General features: G+C 26.8%; 1 protein-coding gene across 1 annotated transcript; it reads left to right on the top strand.

The window, feature by feature from the left end:
* Window positions 1-10102: 10102 nt before the first annotated feature.
* On the top strand, window positions 10103-25609 carry LOC145277798 (uncharacterized). The gene is made up of 3 exons (XM_080129631.1): window positions 10103-10675; window positions 19944-20173; window positions 25017-25609. The coding sequence occupies exons 1-3, from the start codon at window positions 10413-10415 to the stop codon at window positions 25484-25486; spliced, it is 963 nt and encodes a 320-aa protein (XP_079985757.1). The 5' UTR covers window positions 10103-10412; the 3' UTR covers window positions 25487-25609.
* The last annotated feature ends 427 nt before the right edge of the window (window positions 25610-26036 follow it).

Genomic DNA, 26036 nt, shown 5'->3' with positions numbered 1-26036 from the left:
GTAAAATATTTCTTTAAATATAATAAAATAAATTGATTATTATTGGATGTAAAATATTTCTTTAAATATAATAAAATAAATTGATTATTATTGGATGTAAAATATTTCTTTAAATATAATAAAATAAATTGATTATTATTGGATGTAAAATATTTCTTTAAATATAATAAAATAAATTGATTATTATTGGATGTAAAATATTTCTTTAAATATAATAAAATAAATTGATTATTATTGGATGTAAAATATTTCTTTAAATATAATAAAATAAAATGATTATTATTGAATGTAAAATATTTCTTTAAATATAATAAAATAAAATGATTATTATTGGATGTAAAATATTTCTTTAAATATAATAAAATAAATTGATTATTATTGGATGTAAAATATTTCTTTAAATATAATAAAATAAATTGATTATTATCGAATGTAAAATATTTCTTTAAATATCATAAAGTAAAATAATTAATATTGAATGTAAAATATTTCTTTAAATATAATAAAATAAATTGATTATTATTGAATGTAAAATATTTCTTTAAATATAATAAAGTAAAATAATTAATATTGGATGTAAAATATTTCTTTAAATATAATAAAATAAATTGATTATTATCGAATGTAAAATATTTCTTTAAATATAATAAAGTAAAATAATTAATATTGGATGTAAAATATTTCTTTAAATATAATAAAGTAAAATAATTAATATTGAATGTAAAATATTTCTTTAAATATAATAAAATAAATTGATTATTATTGAATGTAAAATATTTCTTTAAATATAATGAAGTAAAATAATTAATATTGAATGTAAAATATTTCTTTAAATATAATAAAATAAATTGATTATTATTGGATGTAAAATATTTCTTTAAATATAATAAAATAAATTGATTATTATTGGATGTAAAATATTTCTTTAAATATAATAAAGTAAAATAATTAATATTGAATGTAAAATATTTCCTTAAATATAATAAAGTAAAATAATTAATATTGAATGTAAAATATTTCTTTAAATATAATAAAGTAAAATAATTAATATTGAATGTAAAATATTTCTTTAAATATAATAAAATAAATTGATTATTATCGAATGTAAAATATTTCTTTAAATATAATAAAGTAAAATAATTAATATTGAATGTAAAATATTTCTTTAAATATAATAAAATAAATTGATTATTATTGAATGTAAAATATTTCTTTAAATATAATGAAGTAAAATAATTAATATTGAATGTAAAATATTTCTTTAAATATAATAAAATAAATTGATTATTATTGGATGTAAAATATTTCTTTAAATATAATAAAATAAATTGATTATTATTGGATGTAAAATATTTCTTTAAATATAATAAAGTAAAATAATTAATATTGAATGTAAAATATTTCCTTAAATATAATAAAGTAAAATAATTAATATTGAATGTAAAATATTTCTTTAAATATAATAAAGTAAAATAATTAATATTGAATGTAAAATATTTCTTTAAATATAATAAAGTAAAATAATTAATATTGAATGTAAAATATTTCTTTAAATATAATAAAATAAATTGATTATTATTGAATGTAAAATATTCCTTTAAATATAATAAAGTAAAATAATTAATATTGAATGTAAAATATTTCTTTAAATATAATAAAGTAAAATAATTTATATTGAATGTAAAATATTTCTTTAAATATAATAAAGTAAAATAATTAATATTGAATGTAAAATATTTCTTTAAATATAATAAAGTAAAATAATTAATATTGAATGTAAAATATTTCTTTAAATATAATAAAGTAAAATAATTAATATTGAATGTAAAATATTTCTTTAAATATAATAAAGTAAAATAATTAATATTGAATGTAAAATATTTCTTTAAATATAATAAAGTAAAATAATTAATATTGAATGTAAAATATTTCTTTAAATATAATAAAGTAAAATAATTAATATTGAATGTAAAATATTTCTTTAAATATAATAAAGTAAAATAATTAATATTGAATGTAAAATATTTCTTTAAATATAATAAAGTAAAATAATTAATATTGAATGTAAAATATTCCTTTAAATATAATAAAGTAAAATAATTATATTGAATGTAAAATATTTCTTTAAATATAATAAAGTAAAATAATTTATATTGAATGTAAAATATTTCTTTAAATATAATAAAATAAAATGATTATTATTGAATGTAAAATATTTCTTTAAATATAATAAAGTAAAATAATTTATATTGAATGTAAAATATTTCTTTAAATATAATAAAGTAAAATAATTTATATTGAATGTAAAATATTTATAAAGTAAAATAATTATTATTTAATGTAAAATATTTCTTTAAATATAATAAAATAAATTGATTATTATTGGATGTAAAATATTTCTTTAAATATAATAAAATAAATTGATTATTATTGAATGTAAAATATTTCTTTAAATATAATAAAGTAAAATGATTAAATTAAATTTATATATTTATTTATAAATGATTTAAAAAATATATATAATAAAGTAAAATAATTAATATTGAATGTAAAATATTCCTTTAAATATAATAAAGTAAAATAATTAATATTGAATGTAAAATATTTCTTTAAATATAATAAAGTAAAATAATTTATATTGAATGTAAAATATTTCTTTAAATATAATAAAGTAAAATAATTAATATTGAATGTAAAATATTTCTTTAAATATAATAAAGTAAAATAATTAATATTGAATGTAAAATATTTCTTTAAATATAATAAAGTAAAATAATTAATATTGAATGTAAAATATTTCTTTAAATATAATAAAGTAAAATAATTAATATTGAATGTAAAATATTTCTTTAAATATAATAAAGTAAAATAATTAATATTGAATGTAAAATATTCCTTTAAATATAATAAAGTAAAATAATTAATATTGAATGTAAAATATTTCTTTAAATATAATAAAGTAAAATAATTAATATTGAATGTAAAATATTTCTTTAAATATAATAAAGTAAAATAATTAATATTGAATGTAAAATATTTCTTTAAATATAATAAAGTAAAATAATTAATATTGAATGTAAAATATTTCTTTAAATATAATAAAGTAAAATAATTAATATTGAATGTAAAATATTTCTTTGAATATAATAAAGTAAAATAATTAATATTGAATGTAAAATATTTCTTTAAATATAATAAAGTAAAATAATTAATATTGAATGTAAAATATTTCTTTAAATATAATAAAGTAAACTAATTTATATTGAATGTAAAATATTTCTTTAAATATAATAAAGTAAAATAATTTATATTGAATGTAAAATATTTCTTTAAATATAATAAAGTAAAATAATTTATATTGAATGTAAAATATTTCTTTAAATATAATAAAGTAAAATAATTAATATTGAATGTAAAATATTTCTTTAAATATAATAAAATAAAATGATTATTATTGGATGTAAAATATTTCTTTAAATATAATAAAATAAATTGATTATTATTGAATGTAAAATATTTCTTTAAATATAATAAAGTAAAATAATTTATATTGAATGTAACATATTTCTTTAAATATAATAAAGTAAAATGATTAAATTTAATTTATATATTTATTTATAAATGATTTAAAAAAATATATAATAAAGTAAAATAATTAATATTGAATGTAAAATATTTCTTTAAATATAATAAAGTAAAATAAGTAATATTGAATGTTAAATATTTCTTTAAATATAATAAAGTAAAATAATTAATATTGAATGTAAAATATTTCTTTAAATATAATAAAATAAAATGATTATTATTGAATGTAAAATATTTCTTTGAATATAATAAAGTAAAATAATTAATATTGAATGTAAAATATTTCTTTAAATATAATAAAGTAAAATAATTATCATTGAATGTAAAATATTTCTTTAAATATAATAAAATAAAATGATTATTATTGGATGTAAAATATTTCTTTAAATATAATAAAATAAATTGATTATTATTGGATGTAAAATATTTCTTTAAATATAATAAAATAAATTGATTATTATTGAATGTAAAATATTTCTTTAAATATAATAAAGTAAAATAATTAAGATTGAATGTAAAATATTTCTTTAAATATAATAAAGTAAAATAATTAATATTGAATGTAAAATATTTCTTTAAATATAATAAAGTAAAATAATTAATATTGAATGTAAAATATTTCTTTAAATATAATAAAGTAAAATAATTTATATTGAATGTAAAATATTTCTTTAAATATAATAAAGTAAAATAATTTATATTGAATGTAAAATATTTCTTTAAATATAATAAAGTAAAATAATTAATATTGAATGTAAAATATTTCTTTAAATATAATAAAGTAAAATAATTTATATTGAATGTAAAATACTCCTTTAAATATAATAAAGTAAAATAATTTATATTGAATGTAAAATATTCCTTTAAATATAATAAAGTAAAATAATTAATATTGAATGTAAAATATTTCTTTAAATATAATAAAGTAAAATAATTAATATTGAATGTAAAATATTTCTTTAAATATAATAAAGTAAAATAATTAATATTGAATGTAAAATATTTATAAAGTAAAATAATTATTATTTTATGTAAAATATTTCTTTAAATATAATAAAATAAAATGATTATTATAGGATGTAAAATATTTCTTTAAATATAATAAAATAAATTGATTATTATTGAATGTAAAATATTTCTTTAAATATAATAAAGTAAAATGATTAAATTTAATTTATATATTTATTTATAAATGATTTAAAAAAATATATAATAAAGTAAAATAATTAATATTGAATGTAAAATATTTCTTTAAATATAATAAAGTAAAATAAGTAATATTGAATGTTAAATATTTCTTTAAATATAATAAAGTAAAATAATTAATATTGAATGTAAAATATTTCTTTAAATATAATTAAATAAAATGATTATTATTGAATGTAAAATATTTCTTTGAATATAATAAAGTAAAATAATTAATATTGAATGTAAAATATTTCTTTAAATATAATAAAGTAAAATGATTATCATTGAATGTAAAATATTTCTTTAAATATAATAAAATAAAATGATTATTATTGGATGTAAAATATTTCTTTAAATATAATAAAATAAATTGATTATTATTGGATGTAAAATATTTCTTTAAATATAATAAAATAAATTGATTATTATTGAATGTAAAATATTTCTTTAAATATAATAAAGTAAAATAATTAAGATTGAATGTAAAATATTTCTTTAAATATAATAAAGTAAAATAATTAATATTGAATGTAAAATATTTCTTTAAATATAATAAAGTAAAATAATTAATATTGAATGTAAAATATTTCTTTAAATATAATAAAGTAAAATAATTTATATTGAATGTAAAATATTTCTTTAAATATAATAAAGTAAAATAATTTATATTGAATGTAAAATATTTCTTTAAATATAATAAAGTAAAATAATTAATATTGAATGTAAAATATTTCTTTAAATATAATAAAGTAAAATAATTTATATTGAATGTAAAATATTCCTTTAAATATAATAAAGTAAAATAATTAATATTGAATGTAAAATATTTCTTTAAATATAATAAAGTAAAATAATTTATATTGAATGTAAAATATTTCTTTAAATATAATAAAGTAAAATAATTTATATTGAATGTAAAATATTTCTTTAAATATAATAAAGTAAAATAATTAATATTGAATGTAAAATATTTCTTTAAATATAATAAAGTAAAATAATTAATATTGAATGTAAAATATTCCTTTAAATATAATAAAGTAAAATAATTAATATTGAATGTAAAATATTTCTTTAAATATAATAAAGTAAAATAATTTATATTGAATGTAAAATATTTCTTTAAATATAATAAAGTAAAATAATTAATATTGAATGTAAAATATTTCTTTAAATATAATAAAGTAAAATAATTAATATTGAATGTAAAATATTTCTTTAAATATAATAAAGTAAAATGATTATTATTGAATGTAAAATATTTCTTTAAATATAATAAAGTAAAATAATTAATATTGAATGTAAAATATTTCTTTAAATATAATAAAGTAAAATAATTAATATTGAATGTAAAATATTCCTTTAAATATAATAAAGTAAAATAATTAATATTGAATGTAAAATATTTCTTTAAATATAATAAAGTAAAATAATTAATATTGAATGTAAAATATTTCTTTAAATATAATAAAGTAAAATAATTAATATTGAATGTAAAATATTTCTTTAAATATAATAAAGTAAAATAATTAATATTGAATGTAAAATATTTCTTTAAATATAATAAAGTAAAATAATTTATATTGAATGTAAAATATTTCTTTAAATATAATAAAGTAAAATAATTAATATTGAATGTAAAATATTTCTTTAAATATAATAAAGTAAAATAATTAATATTGAATGTAAAATATTTCTTTAAATATAATAAAGTAAAATAATTTATATTGAATGTAAAATATTTCTTTAACTATAATAAAGTAAAATAATTAATATTTTAATGTAAAATAAGAAAAAAAAAGAAAGGCATAGCTTATGGTGTTCGTAGCCGTAAAAAGATCACGTCAATTTATTAAGTATTTCTTTTTTTTTTAACTAAGGAAATCAAATTTTAATAGTTAGAAAGGAGGGACTGTCTCGCGTCGCTATCTTAAAAATCATCTCTAGAAACAACGGAGATAACTCAACAATAATTCAAATTTGTGAGATTTTTGTTGAATTGCCTACGAATTCCTATGAATTGCTTAAAAATTATTTTCTTTATGAATATATAACTACTTGATTAATTTAGGTATATATATATATATATATATATATATATATATATATATATATATATATATATATATATATATATATATATATATAAAACTGGTAATTAGCAAAAACCTGAAGAAAGTGCTCAATACTATTGCAGAGAAAATATGTGGTTTCATTTTTTATTACCGTTTTATCTGTTTGGTTACACATGTTTCGGATGTTGTATATTGCAGAGCACATATGTGTTTTATTATTTACTACAGTTTTATCTGTTTGATTACTTATGTTTCGGATGTTGGACCATGTTTACGATCCAACAGCCTCGTCAGACCTTACAAAAATGGTTGTTAGTATTAAGAAGAAGTGCTTTAGAGGAAATACGAAAAAAAGGAGGGTAATAGATAATAAGGGGGAGGGAGACGTGTATCGACAATATTTAAGTTTTGAAGGTTAAAATACATTAGATTGTAGTGGGGGGGTAGCAGATGCTCCTTTTCAACCCTGCTGTCTAAATTCTTGCAGTTATAGAGAACTAAACCAACACTCCCTCCATCCCTGCGTTCTGATTGAATTGTTTGCTGTTGAAGTTATTTACCTCCTTTCTATGAGGGTTCGAAAGTGGGATTTGAAAATGTTAGAGCCCTCTGGCCTGTTTGGGGGTCGGTCGACATTCCTCGCTCGGGGCACATCAGGTGCTTACCAATAAACTAATCCCTTCTCAAAGAGAGAATGCAAAGCTGGGGGGGGGGGTCCCAAAACTGCATAGGATTAGAGAGCTCAACCAACAGGGAACAAATCATCTCAACAATGGCCTAGACTGCCTTGGCTTAGACGCCGATGGAAAAAACCCGGCTAATGACTCAATGTTATTAAATGCTCATATATTATTTATAGATGCTAATAGCGGAGAGGGAACAGAGATTGATTCACGTGTACGAGTGGCAACACCCCCCCCCCCATATTTTTTTAGTTTCGTCTTTTTTTAATTTTTTTTTTTTTTTTCAATTCTTTCAGTGGATTATTATCGAATGAGGGAAATGAATGTGCCAACTAAAGATTTACCTTTAAAAAGTTGATCTTTTAGGGGTATCGTGCCTGTATTCTTTATTGTTTTCACTAGTCACCATGTTTGTTTTCGCGCATTCAATTCTTGTGCGCGAAAACAAACATGGCGATCAGTGAAAACAATATAGAACACGAACCCGAATATCCTTAAAAGACAACTTAAAAAGTCTTTAGTTGGTACTCTAGCGCACATTGACCATTAATCATTGCCCTTAGATTGACAAATGAAAAATCCTTGACGTCAAAAAGGATGAGCATGTTCTCGTCAAGTGGTTCCAACATGGGGGATCGATTTATTGAGTTTTCCTGTTAATTTAAAAATTGTAAATGTTGGGTGACGAAACTTGAAGATTGCGTGTTAAAAATAATATTTTTTTTTTTTTTAAAGTTCGTCTGGGCAAAATTTTATAAACGTCGGATTACGAACTCAAAGATAACCATAAATATGCATACTAAATAGTCGGAGAATGTGAAATTCTAAAAAAAGACCAAATTGCTTAAAAAAGGATATGTTCGCGAAATTTGGTCGGAAAACGTCGAGTGGTTCCAAAATGGGTGATCGATTTAGTAGAGCGTTGCATTAGAAACTGAGCACCCCTTGCAAATATTTAAATATTGACTTTTTTTTTTTTTTTTTTGATAATCTGGTACATTAGTGTTCATTCGATAATACACATTTTTTTGATAATCTGGTACATTAGTGTTCATTCGATAATAATCCGCTGAAAAATTGAAAACAGTGCGAAACAAAAAATATGGGGGGGGGGGGTACCAAGCGTCACGTGAACCAATGTCTGTCTCCTCTCTGCTATTTAATAGCACCTTGGAAGAAAAAGAATTTTCGGAATTCGTGGGTGAATACAGTTCGCTAAATATTGTCCCCCGCCACCCCGTAAAAAATGAGATTCCACTGTTTTTTTTTAGGTGATTCGTAAAAATTTTTTGCGTTAAGAAGAAAAAACAATTATTTTTTTAATTTGAGCTTTGCATATAAATTTAATGTAAAATGATTCCCCATTTCCGGGCGATTCTACCCCCCCCTCCTATTATTTTTTTTATTTTATTTTTTTTTTGCAACGTTAGGTAAATTATATTTCATTGCAAAAATTATAATTGTTTAGCAACCATAGGTCCGTGGTAAAGTGCCCCTCAAAAAGTAAAAATGAAAAAAATTCCCTTATACCTACCACTTACACTAAATTCGAGTGCCAATCTCCCTTCCCTAAGAAAAATGTCTTAACCCTAACGACTAATCCTAAGCGGTAAGCCCCCTTCAAAATTTTACTTAGCTCTACTACTAACCCTAAGTCCGGGTAGCAAGCCTTCAAACAAAAATCCATCGTTAAACCACGTGTAATCACCTAAAATGTGGCGCGTGCACACACGTACACACACACGCGCGCGTGCGCACACAAACATACATACATACATACATACATACATCACAAAAATAAACAAACGCACGAGGTGTATTTCTCATCGCAAAAAAAAAAAAAAAAAATGCTTAACTGCCCTAAAATGCTAGAATAGTCCGGAATGGAAGATCAGTTTACGTTAAACTTAGACGCGAAACTGTTCCCCTCGAAATTCTAGAACAATTTTTTTAATTTACTTTGTTGGGTTTTCTTTTTTTTCTTCTTTTTTTTTCTGTCATCGCGTCATCGCCTAAAAAGATAAAAATTGCATTATGAGGGTATTTAGCAGATGCTGGTTCTGAACTGTGTGTTATCCGCAAAATGAATAAAAATTGTATTAAAAATGTTAATTAAACTGAACTGATCAAACTAATTTGTTTTGTAAATTTGTGACACAAAAAAACATAGGGGGGGGGGGAATAAGTCCCTGAAAATGAATAAAATAAAAGTCCGGTATTTGCTAGCTATCCACACACACACACACACACACACAAACACACACATATATATATATATATATATATATATATATATATATATATATATATATATATATATATATATATATATATATATATAGTAGCAGCTATCGTTTATTAAATATATGTTAAACTTCCTGTTGTTGAGTTATTTTTATTTGTTGAACTCCTCTAAAAAAAAAAAAAAGGAGTTATCATATTATTATTTTTTTTTTTCACTATTATTTGTGTCCATCGTCGTACCCACACCTACGCCCTCCGAATTCTCACGTTCTCCATTCGAAATCCAACTGCTTTCTGCTCAGCGATTGGCTACTCGCTTCTACCAGTCATAAAGTCATGAATAGCTCGACCAGGAACTTTCCTCTCGACATGTAAGCTGATAAACATTAAACAAACAAAACAAAAAAAAAGAAGAAGAAGAAATCGGCTCGTTGGTTGGTTGTTTACAGGCGGAAATCGGGAACAGCTGATATAAAAATTAGAAAGAAAATGCTGAGCAAATTTACCAACGGAATCAATCCGTCGTTTACTCGCGTCGAAGACGGACATATAACTTGACTCGAATCTAACCAACAACTTTTTGGGAAAAAAAGTTGTTAAAAAAAACCAACAAAAATAAATTATTAATTGAAAAAAAAATATGATGGCTCGCACGTTGTTGAGTGCGGTAAAAAGCCGCAATGTTGCTCTAGCGAAAACCATTCTTAGTAAACGGCTTTACGGGAATATTGACCACCAAGATCCACGCCAGGATGGCACGGCTTTGTTTTGGGCATGTTCACAAGGATTAACGGAACTCGTGCATTTATTAATTTTTCACGGTGCCAACTTGGACGCGTGCACGGTGTGGAATGCTACACCGCTACACGCGTCGGCCGACAATAATCGCTTGGATGATGCACGGTTAGTACACCCCCCTTTTCTTTTTTTTTCTTTTTTTTTTTAACATTTCTTAACTTTTTGCAACTATTAACACCGACTCTCCCTACCCTAGTGATTTTTTTTTTTCTGTGGAGAAGGTACCATGTTGAAATAATATCAAATTATTTAGAACCCCATTTTTAACATGGTGGGTGTGGGGGACTATTTCGTACTTTCACATAAAAATTTAATAAAGTATATCGTAAAACTTCAATACCATAAAAAAAAAAATTAAAAAATAGCACGGTAGGTTCTCTACATGAGAACCAATTTTTTTAATTTTTTTCATTATATTAAGCACTTTATGTTTGTTACACTTACCCACACGGAATTTTCCACGTTTCTTCCTCGTGAGGACGCGTCAGGCTAATTCTGAGGAATCCTCGCGAAAAATTCTGTGTAGCTAAATTGCTATATATTCAAAACTTGCATAGCTCTACTCGCGTATTGAACACTGTAGGAAATGCTGATAATAATCGATGCATAAAATATTACCTTATTAAATTTTATCTGGATACACGAAATAATATATACACCAAATTAAACAAGTAATTTAGTTTTTATTTGAAAACATTTAATCCTTTAAGACGTATCTTGGAGTAAAACCACGTGTCTTTACCTTTTGGTTGCATCGTGATTAATTCACATGGAACTTTATCTGTGGCGCAGAATTGGAACTTTATCTGTGGCGCAGAATTGGAGTTTTTGAAAGTTCAGTAATTAGTTTGACTTGGATAAATACATCCCAAACACGTGTTTTTTAAGGAATTTCAAATTTTAATGAAATCGATAGTGTCGCGGCCGTCTTGCCTATTTCGCGGACAATAAGAGAGGCCGCCATGGGAGATAACTCCTATCACTGCTTAAAGATTAAAACATTCAATTCACATGTACTAGTTTTTTCATGGACCTTAAATTTTGGATGGTGAAAACCAAAATTTAAATTTTGGATGGTGAAAACCAAAATTTAAATTTTGGATGGTGAAAACCAAAATTTAAATTTTGGTTATTTGTGTAGAATACGGACCGTGTTTATATATATATATATATATATATATATATATATATATAATGTGGTTTAACTTAAATTAGATTTTTACGGTATTTTAAATTGTTAGATGAAAACATAGAATAGTTACAAAACGCCATTCCTTGCGGACTTCCCTGTTAAAAAAAGTTAGAAATAACAAAAATTAAACTAAATAAACTTCCGGAAAGCACTATGAAAGTAAATAAAGTGAAGAAAAAAATCTTCAATATTTGAAATGTTTTCTGTATTTCATGGTAATCAGTAGTTCTTACAAGAGAATATTCTTTTCATTATTTTGACTCTCGAAGATGGAGTGATTCTCGTTAATTGTGCCTGTCGGATATATACTCTAGTTAAAACAATAAGAATATTCTCTTGTCATAGCCCTATTAATCGGTTATAATTACGTACCCGTCACGGAACAAATGTCGTAGTCCAAAAATCACGTAAGTTTTATTTCTATAAAGAAAAATTTTAAACATGAAATCGGTAGCGTCAAAAGACTAATCTCGCAAGTTTGAATTATTGTGGACTTATCCATTTTTTTTCACGATGGCGACACGCGGCGCCCGGCGGTCTTTTTTTTTTTTTTTTTTTTTTTTTGCTTACTCGTAAAATTTGATTTTCTTAGTTTAAATGGAATTACTTGATCGATTTTACGTGATGACATCTTCGTTCAATGACTAGTTCGTGCATCAGATTTTTCTGTATTGTCCGTGTTTTTTTTTGGGGGGGGGTGAATTCTAAATAAAACCAAAATTAGCATGAAAGTTAAGTTTTTCAATTAGAATTTGAAAGTTCTGAGAATAGATTGAAAACTTGAACGTTTTAAAATAATTCAACGCTGCCAACCGAGAGATCTTTAAGATTTTAACTGCCCCTTTAAGTGCAAGTGTTTGCTCAAACTGACTGAACCATCTACATAAAAACAAAAACTGAACACAAAACTTTGAAAAATGTTATGTGCTTTTCAATCTCTAAATTAAATACACAAAACATTTCAAGTCCTCAAAACCACGTGTGCGCCAGTCGCACGTGGCTTTGATCACCATGGTTACAGTGACAACCAACACGTTACTCTATAAGAATCAATGGACACCTAAAAAGTTACTATCGACTAATTTTAATTTTTATTTTATTTTATATTTATTTAGAGATTCAGAAGTATAGGTGACCCTAAGTGCGATCGTAGCGGTGTCAGGTGAAAACCTCTAGCCTCGATGTGAAAACTTTTTTTATATATATATATAGTTTAAAATACGCAATTGACATGAAAGAAAATATAATTTTTGAACATGCTTTTTTTTATTTTTAAATATATTTTACAGATTTATTTAAAATGTTAGGTGTTGGTATTTAACGACCTGCCCCAACATAGTATAAACACCACAAGCTCCCATGGTAAGAACGGCTTTCTCATTAAACACCCCCAACCTCGAAAGCCGTTCTTAACATGGAGGTTGGGGTGTTTATACTATGCTGGGGCAGGTCGTAAAAAATACCTAATTTTTAATTTCTGTGGTAATTGATCTCTGCCTAGACGTAGCGTACTAGCAAATATAGTCAGATTTCTTTATAACTGGGTTCGAATCCTTTGACTGGCAGTAATTATCACTGCACTCACTGATGATTGAGAAAGCCTGAAACACTGTGTATATGACGCGTATGTGTATATGACGCGTATGTGTATATGACGCGTATGTGTATATGACGTGTATGTGTACATATGAGAGATGCCACACAAGTTGCTGATCATTCCAAGTCAAAAATTTTGGGCGATATTCACATAAATATTAACCTTCATTTATTGAGATTGTCGGACTGACTTCCTCATCTTGGTTGTTATAGTCACAACGTTTCGGCCGTTTTGCCCTCCGGCCTTTATTAGGTGTTTTGTATCGAACTGGGGAACCGTTTGTTAGAAATCGAACCCAACCCTTTATTATTATTATTATTATTATTATTACGGGGGTACCGTGTTCAGACTCCAGATAGGCTCTGGGACATAGTTGCTGATTCTGTTTTGAATGTTACTTTTACCTGTCTTCGTTCAGGATTGAACTCAGCACCTTTGGGTAACTGTAAACTTTGATACAACGTCTAGGTCCTAGACGTATCAAAGTTTAGTTACCCAAAGGTGCGAGTTTTGAGGGGTTTTTTTTTTATAAGACTTTGTATTCCTACACGTCAACACATAGGAAATAAATACAAAAGATATAAACATTTATATATTTTTCGTGTGTATATATATATCTCAAGGTAACACAAATTCCATTCATTCTAGTCTGACAATTATCTGTGGGGGCGCGAAAGATTCTGTGTAGCTTAATTGACATGTTTTCATAAATTACTACCTAGTTTTACTCTCATATGGAAGTAAATACTGAAAATCAAGATAAAAATTTCTTTACAACATATGTAAATACTTATGTCTATTACAATAGAAAAATGCGAGCATGAAAAGTAATATGGCTAAGCTGAAACATGGAAAACTAAAGGACTAGTTGTTAAAACTGGAAAAGAAAAGGACAAGATTTTCTAGTAAAAAATCTAAATTTATAAGTTAAAATATTGCAGCATTAAGAATTGATTATATAATGGTATAAATTGAATTAAAAAAAAATCTTAATGCTACAATATTTTAAGTTATAAATTATACTTTTTACTAGAATCTTGTCCTTTTCTTTTCCAGTTTTAACTAATCCTTTACTTTTCCATGTTTAAGCTTAACCATATTTTTCATGCTCGCATTTTTCTATTATAATCCATGATTTTTTTCCAGGCTTCCAATAAATTCACTTGTTCTTTGTTTAATCTGTCTTATTTTTTGGCCCCCCAAAACATAACATACACATGTGATAACAATGAACGACAGTCGTCGCTGAAGCGGCGTGGTTGCTATGGAAATCAGTCCTAAAAATCGTCGCTCACCTTTTTTTTTTATATATATATTTATATATACGATTTTGAACACCAGTAAATTCATAACTTTTGTTTTTACTGAATGCAAATTGAATTTTTTTTTCACAATATAGCTAAGGTGATTTATAAACTGAAATTGTTTGAAATTTGGTCAAAAATGAGTGAGTGAAGCTTTAAGGCAGTTCTAAATGACTAAAACTGCCACTTAAACCATATATTCAAACACGGTAGTGCTTGAATGATGTGTATATATAATATAATATACACACACTTTATTTTTTACATAAACATTTAGGTATTGCTACAGTCATGAGTGTTTCAGTCAATTACTTATAAATAAGACTTCGTCAGGTGATGTTGCTTTTTACAAAAACTAAATGATTGGCTTTCGTAGAAGCAACATCGCCTGATGTCTTCAGTTATAACTTGACTGAAACATTTTCGTAAATATGTAAATAAATAAAATAGAAAATAAGATATCTTGTTCTGCTTTGGTATTGAGCACTTTGTATAAACCTCCTTGAACTCATTGTATATTTCACCTTTGAACAATATTAACCTTGAATGTATTTCAAGAAATGATTATAATTGTTTATATTTTGTTATTATATATATTAAAAGGTGAGCGACGTTTTTTATAACTGGTTTCCATAGCCTATATGCTTACTTAGACATAACTCGAGTAAAATTTAAAAAAATAAGCAAATCGTTTGGTTTGAATTATTATAAACTTTTTAGTACATTTCGTTTATGAATAAAGAAAAAAAAGATTGTTCTTTATTTTTTTTTTTTTTCATTATATTTACAGAAATAAACTGACTTTTAGATAAAATATTCGTGTCAATAACAAAATAAGCAGGCTAGTTCGAATCGAGTATCGATATAGCAGACGGATTGCTGTCTGGTAGATGTCTTCGTGCATCCGACAAGATAACTTGTATATGTAAGCTTACGTATCTTCAAGAAGAAAGTTTTGATTTTCTAAATAACTTTTTCTAAAACGTTTCTTCTCGCAATTTGTGATAAAATTAAAAACAGAAAAAGATTAAACTTAGTTTTCAGGAAAAAAATTGCAAAATGTAAAAACTTAAACCAACTCTTTAGTTTTTAGTGAAATTTAAATCTGTTAATATTTTGGTAAATTTTTACATGCCCCCGCGTAGTATAAACATCCCCAACCACCCTATGTTAAGAACGGCTTTCGGAATAAACACCGCCACCCTAACCTAGGAAGCCGTTCTTAACATGGAGAGGTTGGGGGGGGTTATTCCGACAGCCGTTTTTAACATAGGGTGGTTGAGGGTGTTTATACTATGCTGGGGCAGGTCGTAAAAACATACAAAGATTTTATTTAACATACTGTCTGGGCATTGAAAAGATAAGCTTTGTCTCCTTTTCCACTACCACCCCCCACCCCCCGCTCCCAAAATGGCGACCTCACGTGCGGAAAAGATACCCGAAAATGTTGCCGTTAAAATCTTAAGAACTACAACATAAAATATCGTTAGGTTTTCAAATTGCATGTTTTGCTATTGACATAGCGTGGATGCGAGTATATAAATGCATGAGAAGTGACATCACCGGCGGGGGGAGGGGACTATAAAAAAAAGAGAAGGGTTTGTTTTACTATACACATAGATTCGAAAAAGTTGTGAATATATATACGTTATCAAAGGCAAGATAAGTTACTTTTTAACCTAACTGGATAAGTTTCTATTTAATGTAAAATGTTTATTCGGTTAAAAAGTAATGTTGAATGCTACCGACAAACGAGAAAAGATGGCCGCGATTTCTTTGAAGACTGACTATTCACTTCGAAATAAGAAATTAAACAAAATGGTGATAGAAACCCACCCGATAAATGTCACTGCAACATTTACTGGATAGGTTTCTAACACCATTTTGTTTTATTTCTTATTTTGAAGTAATTATTGAGTCTTCAAAAACATCGCGACCATCTTTTCTTGTTCGCCGGCATCTTTCAACATTACCCGTTTTTCGAACCGAATAAACATTTGACATCGAACAAAAACATTAACAAAAATTATCCAGTTAGGTAGAAAAGTAACTTTTGATAACATTTATTTGTTATATTTGTTTTTCGTTTTTATTTCCCCCCCCCCAACTTTTTCGGATCTGTGTATAGTAGAACCCCCCCCCCAAAAAAAAAAAGATCTCATGAGACGAGATTACGTTCAAGATCACGTGAGTGACGTCACGACGAGGAAATGTATAGAACCAAAAAAGCGAGTCGGAGTTTTCTATTTGTCTTGGTCTCCTTTGCTACTAAAACTGCACACAATGTGTGGTGTTTCCCCGACAACGTTATAAGTGTTTTTTAATACAAACTATTTTAATCCTGACCCTTTAGTTGAAGTTTAACTTTATAAGTACAAAATTGAGGTGTGTCTTAAAGGATGGAGATGGATAAGAAATAAACTAGTAATTAGTAATTGCCTCTATCGATCCATATCGCTTAATCATTAATGCGTACAGTACTCATAACCTTTATATTCATTTATAACCACACCGCACTTAGTAACTTCCGGTTTTCCCTCGTATGAGGAAAGGATAATTGACGCATGACTAGTTTGAAGTGGGTTCGCCTACCCCCACGCATTTTTGTTGGCAAAGAAAAGTCCTCGTGACGAGTGTCCCGACTTCCAACTTTAGCGTGAAATTGAAGTGAGGGTATTTCCCCGTTTAGGCTTTTGTTTGTTTAGCACAACTGCACCGTTACATTCTGCTTTATGAACTCTAGCTCTTCAATCTGTTACGTCAGCGTTGCTTCCACTGTTTTGACGTGAATTTTGAGTGAAATAATAAAAAACTATTTTTACATTTACATTTTTCATAAATTATTTCTAACATTTTCAGTACTTGCGTAAAATGGATTTTATTTTGTAAAATAATTTTTTTTTTTTTTTTTACTTCTAATTATGACTTTATGGTTCAGAATATTTGACATTTTTTCAAGTTAAAATGAAATATATGAAATTTAACCGAATTAGTCTTTTTTTTTTTTTTTTTTTTTTTTTTTACTACTTTCATGGTTGTTTAAAGTAATTTTAGGTATTTCTAAAAAAAAAAATACACGTTAAAACTAGTAAATAAATCTGTAGTAAGAGTTGTGGCACAGAAGAGATAGACAACACGGCTATCCTCAGCTCCCAAAATCAACAGATTAGACTATTCCTGTAATGATCCGGTTCCTGTTGATTTTCCGGTAGGAGTTTAGTTCGGTGCAGTTCTAGGAGGTCTACCCTCCTAGGCTTTGCTTTCTCTCTTTGAGAAGGGATTAGTTTATTGCTAATCACCCTCACCGGGAATACCAACGGAACTGCCCAGACACTTTTTGCAGATCTGTGCCCCTCTGGGGTGCTGACTTCTCAATCCCACTCTTCGACCCTGGTGTCCCAGTTCTTGCAGTGGAATATAACTAAATACCGACAAGGGTAAGTTCCTTAGTTTACCATGGCTCCCATTAGCAACTAAAAAAAAAAAAAAACTGGACGTGACAACAAAGGTAAACTCTTGTGGAAAAAAAAAGCGCCTTTATTTCGGAAAAATATGCTGAATCTTCAGGACGGCAGTTGATGCTTGTGAATCGAAACTGGCTAGTGTTACATGAAGGGTTGTTGCTGCTGGTCGTAGCCATCATTGGTCGCCACGTCATCTGACAGAGTAAAATTAATCAAAAGTCTCTTTTTACTGGTCACAAAAGTTGCTACTGGTAGCGGTATTTTGCTGGCATTTGATTGGTCAAAAAATAGTGGGGGGGGGTCGAAGAAACAAAATTGTCTATTTTTTATCACTTGCCTTGAAGCTGTCTAACTTCTAGTTTTTATTGAGTGTCGTATTGTCCTTGATAGTGTTTTTTTTTGGGGGGGAGGGGGATATCCTGCAAAGTGAAAGTTTCCTACATATAGTAGAAAATATCTGGGTTATTACAACACTTGTTGACGTCATTGCTGCTAGATCTAAAACCTTGTACACGGCAATGTTTAAAAAAAAAGGGGGGGGGTGCAAAAATGATACTTGGATTTGTGAACGATCCTGATTGGCTGTTAATTAGGAAGTAACCTCAAATTTTCTTGTTAGATTCATAAATCAATGACAGAATCACTTCCGGGTTAGAATAGCAATTAATCTATAATGCACTTCCTAGTTCTAACAGGAAGTAATGTCTACAGTCTTAATCTTGAAATGATTTGGTTAGCTGTAGCTGACTTGCAGGTGGATTTCAATGTCAGTGACTTATACAACTTCATTGGCTAGGAGCAAAACGTATGTTTTGATACTATGTTTCTTTTGTAATTTTTATTTTTATCGCAACCTAGAGTGATCACATTTCTGAAATGTTTGGATAAGGATTGGGTATTCATATTTGGATTCTTCAAACTACTGCTCTCAGCTTGAGTGTCATTTTCACAACGTTTCTGTCCAAGATACACCTGAAGGTCGGAGATTATAGCAACTGAAACGTAAAAATGATTCTCAAAATGAGAACAATAGTCTGAAGAGTGCAAATATTACTAGAGTGCTCAGTTTTGAGAAGGATTCTCCCCACATTAAAAAAAAAAGTCTAATTCTGTCCTATGAAAAGTAAATAGGGACTGTAAACTATTGAGTTTAGTAGTCACTGCTGAGCACTGACAAATTGAGCTATGGTTAGGAATCGGAAGTTAGTGTATGAGCAGACTGGGATGTGCTTAGATGGGGGAGTCCATTTTATAAGTTCTGATTGGTTGCTATTTCGTGTGTGGATATTCTAGAGTATAAATATTGCTTCATTAAAGTAAAAAAAAAAAATTGTCAACTGGACACTGATTTTAGGGTCGTTATGCTTATAAGTGTCATTTTGATATACATATATATATATGAAATCGCTCCAGACAAAATCTGAATCCACTTAAAGGAGCTAAACAGGAAAAGCAAATACTATTTCAAGGTAAAAAAATTTGCCAACGTTAAGTGTTAGACGGAATAAATTTTGTCCCAGAAAACAGCAATTCTTCCCCCTTTGTCAGAAACATTGCTAATGGAATGTGAGGACTAAAAGACAAAATAAGGGAAGCGAAAGTAAACCCAAGATTCATTTTCTACTCTCCTTTCTGGTTTCTACATTAACTACATTTGCAAAATGTCTTTACATAATCAGCATCCTAAGTGTTAATCTCGAACCAACACCAATATTTTCTTTTATGTAAGAAACTAAAAGTTGAATGATATTGTGTGATGGCGACAACTAAATTTGATGTCTTTTACTAAATGTTCAAATTGTTCTTTATTCCTCAGGCTTCTGGTTAAACTTGGTGCCGATGTAAATAAAAAGACCATTTATGGAGATACACCATGTCACTTGGCTGCTTACCGGGGCCACCAGCAAATGGTCCAATTACTAGTGGAGCTCGGCGAAGTGGACTTGAACCTGACCAACAGCAAAAAACGGACATCCTTGGACGAATCTATTCTTGGTTGTCATCCACAAGTTACGAATTATCTTTGTCATGTCATGTCACAAAAATGTAAGTGACAAAATCGATTTTGTTTGTGCTTGTTTGTTTGTGCTTGTTTGTTTGTGCTTGTTTGTTTGTGCTTGTTTGTTTGTGCTTGTTTGTTTGTGCTTGTTTGTTTGTGCTTGTTTGTTTGTGCTTGTTTGTTTGTGCTTGTTTGTTTGTGCTTGTTTGTTTGTGCTTGTTTGTTTGTGCTTGTTTGTTTGTGCTTGTTTGTTTGTGCTTGTTTGTTTGTGCTTGTTTGTTTGTGCTTGTTTGTTTGTGCTTGTTTGTTTTTTTTTGAGATCATTAACCTTCATGAAGTGCTCGCATATCCATGATCGAGTATATTAAAAAGTTCCTTTTGATAATTTTTACATAAAAGTAGGCTTTTAATATCAATGTCGGCAAGAAAAAAAAAACTCAACTTTATAGATATATTTTTTTTTTTTTTTTTTTTTTTTTTTGTAGCAGCTGAATTGAGAATTTCAATGTCATTTATTTTATGTGATCACGATTAAGAAAATTAGATTTTCTGAATTTGAGATGAGGATTGATTTAGATTCTTCAGACTACTGTTCTCATCTCCAGTGTTTTCAGGAGTCTGGTTTGTGGCTTTTATAGCTTGTGCGAGCTGTGACGTTGCTTGATTGTGGAAATAATTATATATCATCTCATATTCAAAATGTGTAATCCAAATTCTCATCCGCATTTCAAATTCAGAAAAATATATTGGACCCCTTTTAGAAATTGGTTTCCAAAAGGATTAAATATTCCTGTTTTTCTTTTTTTTTTTTTTTTATAAATTATTCTTTCTATTGGATTTCTTTGCCATTATCGTGCTTTGTTACTATCATTCTCTTAAAACGAACTGTTAAAACGAATTCCCTGAAGGGTTTTGCACCACTTTTATGATTCTTACATTAAAATCAAGATATAATGAAAAATCTTGATATTTGAATTTTTAAATAAGAGGCTGTACACATACGAGATTCCCTAAAACCTAAACACATAAACGCCCCTTAAAATGCTCTAAAAAAAGCTGAAATTTTGGAAGAGTTGCTAATGTCAAATACCTATTGCTAAAATTTCGTCAGTCAGGTATTTATGTTCGTGCAGAACTTTTGCTCTTTGCATAAAATCTTAATATGATCCTCATTTAGACGCCTTGCGTCCAGCAACTGTTCCAAAACTCATAATTGGTTAATTAATCTAGGAGTGAATCCTGCACATATAAGCATACCTCACTTTATATCAAAAGTAGATGTAATCAAGATTTCAAAGTTAGACCCAAATAGCAATCTATATAACTTAATTTAATTACCGTTATTATTTATTTATATTTATTATATATATATATATATATATATATATATATATATATATATATATATATATATATATATATCCTTAATTGTCCTTCCAAAATCGGGTGTATATATTTAAGTTAATTCCTTCCATCCCCTTGGCAATTGTTTGTTGGCCCTGAGGTAAGTTTAGCAAATGAACCACAAAGTTGGCTTCGTTGGCTGGGTTCAAATCTCATAACCGGCAGGAATTGTTATCTTGTACACTGATGATTGCGTAAGCATGAAACACTATTGTCCGTAGGTATAAAGAACAATTGTTTAATTATATATAATCTCATTATTAATCATTCCAAAATCGGATGTATTCTTCCAAAAGTTATTTAATTTACACATACTTTATTCATAGTTTTTTATATGCACATGTTTCGTTGAATAACGGAAACAAAGCCAACAACTCATCAGAGACAAATGTATGTTCCTCAAAAGATGATTTTTTTTTCCTTTGAATGAAAAAATTTGATAAAAGTAAATGGAACTCATGATTCCCGTAGGGAATTGTCAGGTTAAAACGTATGAAATTCACATCACCAGAAGCCTGTGTAGATTAGTTGCTATGCAAATATTTACTTACTACCTTACTCTACTCGCGTATTGAGCACTGAAGTAAATACAGAAAATAGATCTATAAAATATCTCCTTATGTGAGTCCATCAAATGTGTCAAGTTCAAGCGAAATATACCTAAAGATGTAAACTAAATTCTATTTCTGTTTTGTTTTTGTTTTTCTTTTAAAAAGATGGCCAGTTTTTGAAACTGATAGCTCCTAATCTTAAAATTAAAGTGCATGATAATTTTACTAATTTGAGATTTCCTCCCCCTCACAACCTTTCATGCTAACTTTTAGCGAGTAACAGTTGTTTTATTGTTAGTCATAACTATATATCCTTCTGATGTCAAATTATTTTAGCCAATCAAATCAAACATTTCTTCGGGAGGTGAGAGGAAGAGGGTAATTGCGATACGGGAGGGGGGGTACTAAAACCGCAGACAGATTTAATCATTTAAATTGCTTAAACGAAACTGGTAGACAAATTATGGCGGATGTGAACGATGGATCTCCTTAAAATTATTTTAGTGATTTTTTTTTTTTTTTTTTTTTTTTTTTTTTTTTTTTTTAATACTTTAAAATACTGTAAACAAGCCCGAATCTAGACACAGAAATTGAGATTAATAAAAATAAAAAAGTTGTAAAACGAAAAATAACTAAATGGAAAGATTAAATGGATGACAATTATGGAATAGGTAGGAATCCTTAGGTTTAAGTACTTTACTGAACAGAATAATAAAGATCTAAAATACGATTTCTACATATGGAATGCAGTAATCTTATATATACTAATAGGCCACCCAGCATTGCCCGGACGTAAAATACGTTTAAATATGAAATTTTAATTCATGCAAATTGCATGTTATAGAGCCAATTCTCTATTATATTGTATTCAATATATTGTGATTTCAAAAGCAAAAAAAAAGACTTGATGCTATCAGCTAGAATCGAAACCAAAACCTGTAGCTCTCAAGCCTTATTTGTTACTGTCTAATCGGAGTCCATACACAGATAAAACCTTTTAAAAAAAAAATAACATTAAAGTTAGAAATATATATTTTCACATACATAGACATAACACATTTAGTCGACTTATGCCTGCCAAGTTTTTTTTTTTCAATGTTAACCCCTTAGCAGCTATTTTTACTGGCTAAAGACCAAATCGAATATGTTTCACAAATCCTAATTACCTTTGTATCGAGTTTCAAGCCTGTAGACCAAAAATTGACAGAAGTTTTGTAAAGACAGTTTCTCGCACACACACACAAACACACACACTTTTGTATATATATACTAGTAGGCTGCCTGGCGTTGCCTAGTCCTAAATTATGCTTAAATATGAAATTTTAATTTATGCAGATTCTAATTTATTGGAGCAAATTTTCTATTGATTATTATATTGTGCCCAATATGATTTCAAAAATTAGAAAGGCTTTGGTACCATTAGCTGGAATCGAAACTAAAACATTCAGCCTAAGTTATCGCCAAATGGATTAAAAAAAGGCTGAAAGTGTATATCTACGGATGCTCAGAAGTTAGTTAATTTACTTCTGCCAAAGTTAATTTTATTTTTCCAATTTCGACCCCGCTTATCGGCATTTTTTTTTTTTTTTTTTTTTTTTTTTTTTTTTACAAGTTAAAAACCTAATCGAAAGTGTTCCCAAAGTCCCAATACCTTATCAAGTTTAAAGTCTGTATACCAAATATTCAGGAGTTTGGTAGACTTTTCACACATACATAGACAGGGTCACTTATATGTGCACGCGTGCATTTTTTGTGTGCTAGGATGTTTTCATCCAATGTAGAAATTATGCATAAAAAGAATTAAGTATAATTGTGAAATGAAACCAATCGCCTAATAAGAAATCATAAAATTAATTAATGAACGCTCCTTTTTCAAAGGAATATGCAAATTAAGTTACCCTCATGAAGTTGCTTGCATATTCATCACGGAGTATATTAAGAAGTTCATTTTAATAATTAAAAAAAAAAATAGGCTTTTAATATCAATGTTAGAGCGAGAAAAAATCTAAACTTTATATTTTTTTTTGTAGCAGCCGTATTGAGAATTTTAATTTTTTTTTTTTTTTTTCCATATTATGACTTGGAAAAAAAATTTAGATTTTATTTTTTTTATATATTTTCTGAATTTAAGATGGATTATTTGTATTCTTTGGACTACTGTTCTCATCTTGAGTGTTATTTTTCACGTTTTGGTTTCTGTAACCTCCGACCTTCAGATGTATCTTTGTCGAACTCAATCTTCATGTCAAACTCTAAAATCTGCATGGAATTTCAAATGGAATTCTTTTTAATTACAGGAATAGCCTGCGTTTGTTTCGTTAGCCATCGCTGGGTAAAAGTTCTAAATAATTCACACCTGTATTTTGAGTGTCACCTAGTTTGAGCCGTTTTTTTTTTTTTTTTTTTTTTTTTGTAAAAATTCAGCGTTTGTCAAATGGTATAGCTTCCATTTTAAAATGATTTTATAAATTTAAGACCAGCCAGCTTAAATATATTTTACTTTATCCAGATTTCATATATATTATTAGTTGTGATTTAAAAAGTAAAAACAAAAATTGGGGTGCCATCAGCTAGTTTCAAAACCGAAAGCAAAACTGCAGCATTCAAAGCTGGTGACGTAACCACTGTACCAATGTGACACGCATGTAGACTGATAAATAAAGTTGAATGTACAAAATGTATAACGATTTTTTTAAATTTTGACCCCTTAAAAACTATTTTAACCGACTAAAGACCCATAAAAGAACGGTCCATAAAAAATCCAATCATTTGAGGTCCTAGCGCCGCTCTGCGACTTTCAGTTTCGGAAGAGATGGTTTGAAAATATCAAATCCCATACACACATATAGCCTTTTATATATAAGATTTAATAAAATTGATTCATTGTTTTTATTCATGGTTAATGTATTCAATATTCTTTTTATTTTCCTTCCAGATTCCATTCCAATTGAACTATCTGACCACCTAATGACAGAAATGTCTTTGGACTTGACTGAAGTAAATAATTCCTTGAGCGAACCTGGAGAAAATTCGTATCCCTCCAAAGAAACATTTTCATGCAGTCCTTGTTCAATTGAAGATCAATCTACAAAAGTAAAAGAAATACTTGAACCCGTTTCTCCGACAACAAATTCTTCCTCAAAGGAAGATAACAACAACACAGAATGTTCCCTATCTATCCATCCATCATCCATTTTCTCGGTTGCTTTCCCTCCGAATTTTGATGAAAATCGTTACAGGTTATCTTCACATCCAGTTTCGCCCATGACACACTCATCCTGCACCTCTCCCGAATTACTAGACAATGATGAACTATTTTTGAATGATCTCTCCTCTTCGTCTTCATCTTCTTCAGATCCGATGAGCAATATGAATTTTATGAACATTTTCACGATACCATGTTGATTATCTTAGCTTCAGTAGATATGTTCAAATCTTAAAATTTAACTCTTTCCATAAAAGTATCAAAAGATAAGGACTGATATCTGATTTACCTTTTTCATGCAATAAAATCACATATCGTCTTTATCTTTTTTTTTAATTCGTATTTATTGAACAAAATGATTCAGAAACTGATACCGTTCAACTAAACAAAATGCCTTCATCTTTTTGAGTTAAGGATATGAGTATTGAATAAGCTGGTTCAAAATGACTATATAAAAAAATTTGTTTCAATTTCATTTTAAATTAAATATTTTAATTTTTTTTTGTTAGAATAAAATTGAACAAAACGAATCTTATTCAATTTTACGATCATCATAAAAAGTAAATTTTACAAAAATTTGGGCTTTTTTTTTTTACATATTGTCTTGCATTAATTTTTTTTTTTTTAAATAAATCAGGGTTTTTAAATTCTTTGGTTCTTGTTACCAATAGAAATAAATGTATTTTTAAAAACCTTAAATAAATAATTGATACAGATTTTTTTTTTTTTTTTTTTCTGAAATCGAATTGC

The sequence above is a fragment of the Euprymna scolopes genome, chromosome 1 (genome assembly GCF_053919585.1).
Source record: "Euprymna scolopes isolate OS-2025 chromosome 1, ASM5391958v1, whole genome shotgun sequence".
Taxonomy (NCBI): Eukaryota; Metazoa; Mollusca; class Cephalopoda; order Sepiida; family Sepiolidae; genus Euprymna; species Euprymna scolopes.
The sequence above is the reverse complement of the archived record's forward strand: the minus strand, read 5'-3'. Positions and strand labels throughout refer to the sequence as shown.

What these genes read in the sequence shown, in the direction of transcription:
- LOC145277798 (XM_080129631.1), top strand. Translation starts at nt 10,413, where the DNA reads ATGATGGCTCGCACGTTGTTGAGTGCGGTAAAAAGCCGCAATGTTGCT. An exon ending in AATCGCTTGGATGATGCACG is followed by an intron (nt 10,676 to 19,943) that starts GTTAGTACACCC and finishes TTTATTCCTCAG; the next exon opens with GCTTCTGGTTAAACTTGGTG. An exon ending in TCATGTCATGTCACAAAAAT is followed by an intron (nt 20,174 to 25,016) that starts GTAAGTGACAAA and finishes TTTTCCTTCCAG; the next exon opens with ATTCCATTCCAATTGAACTA.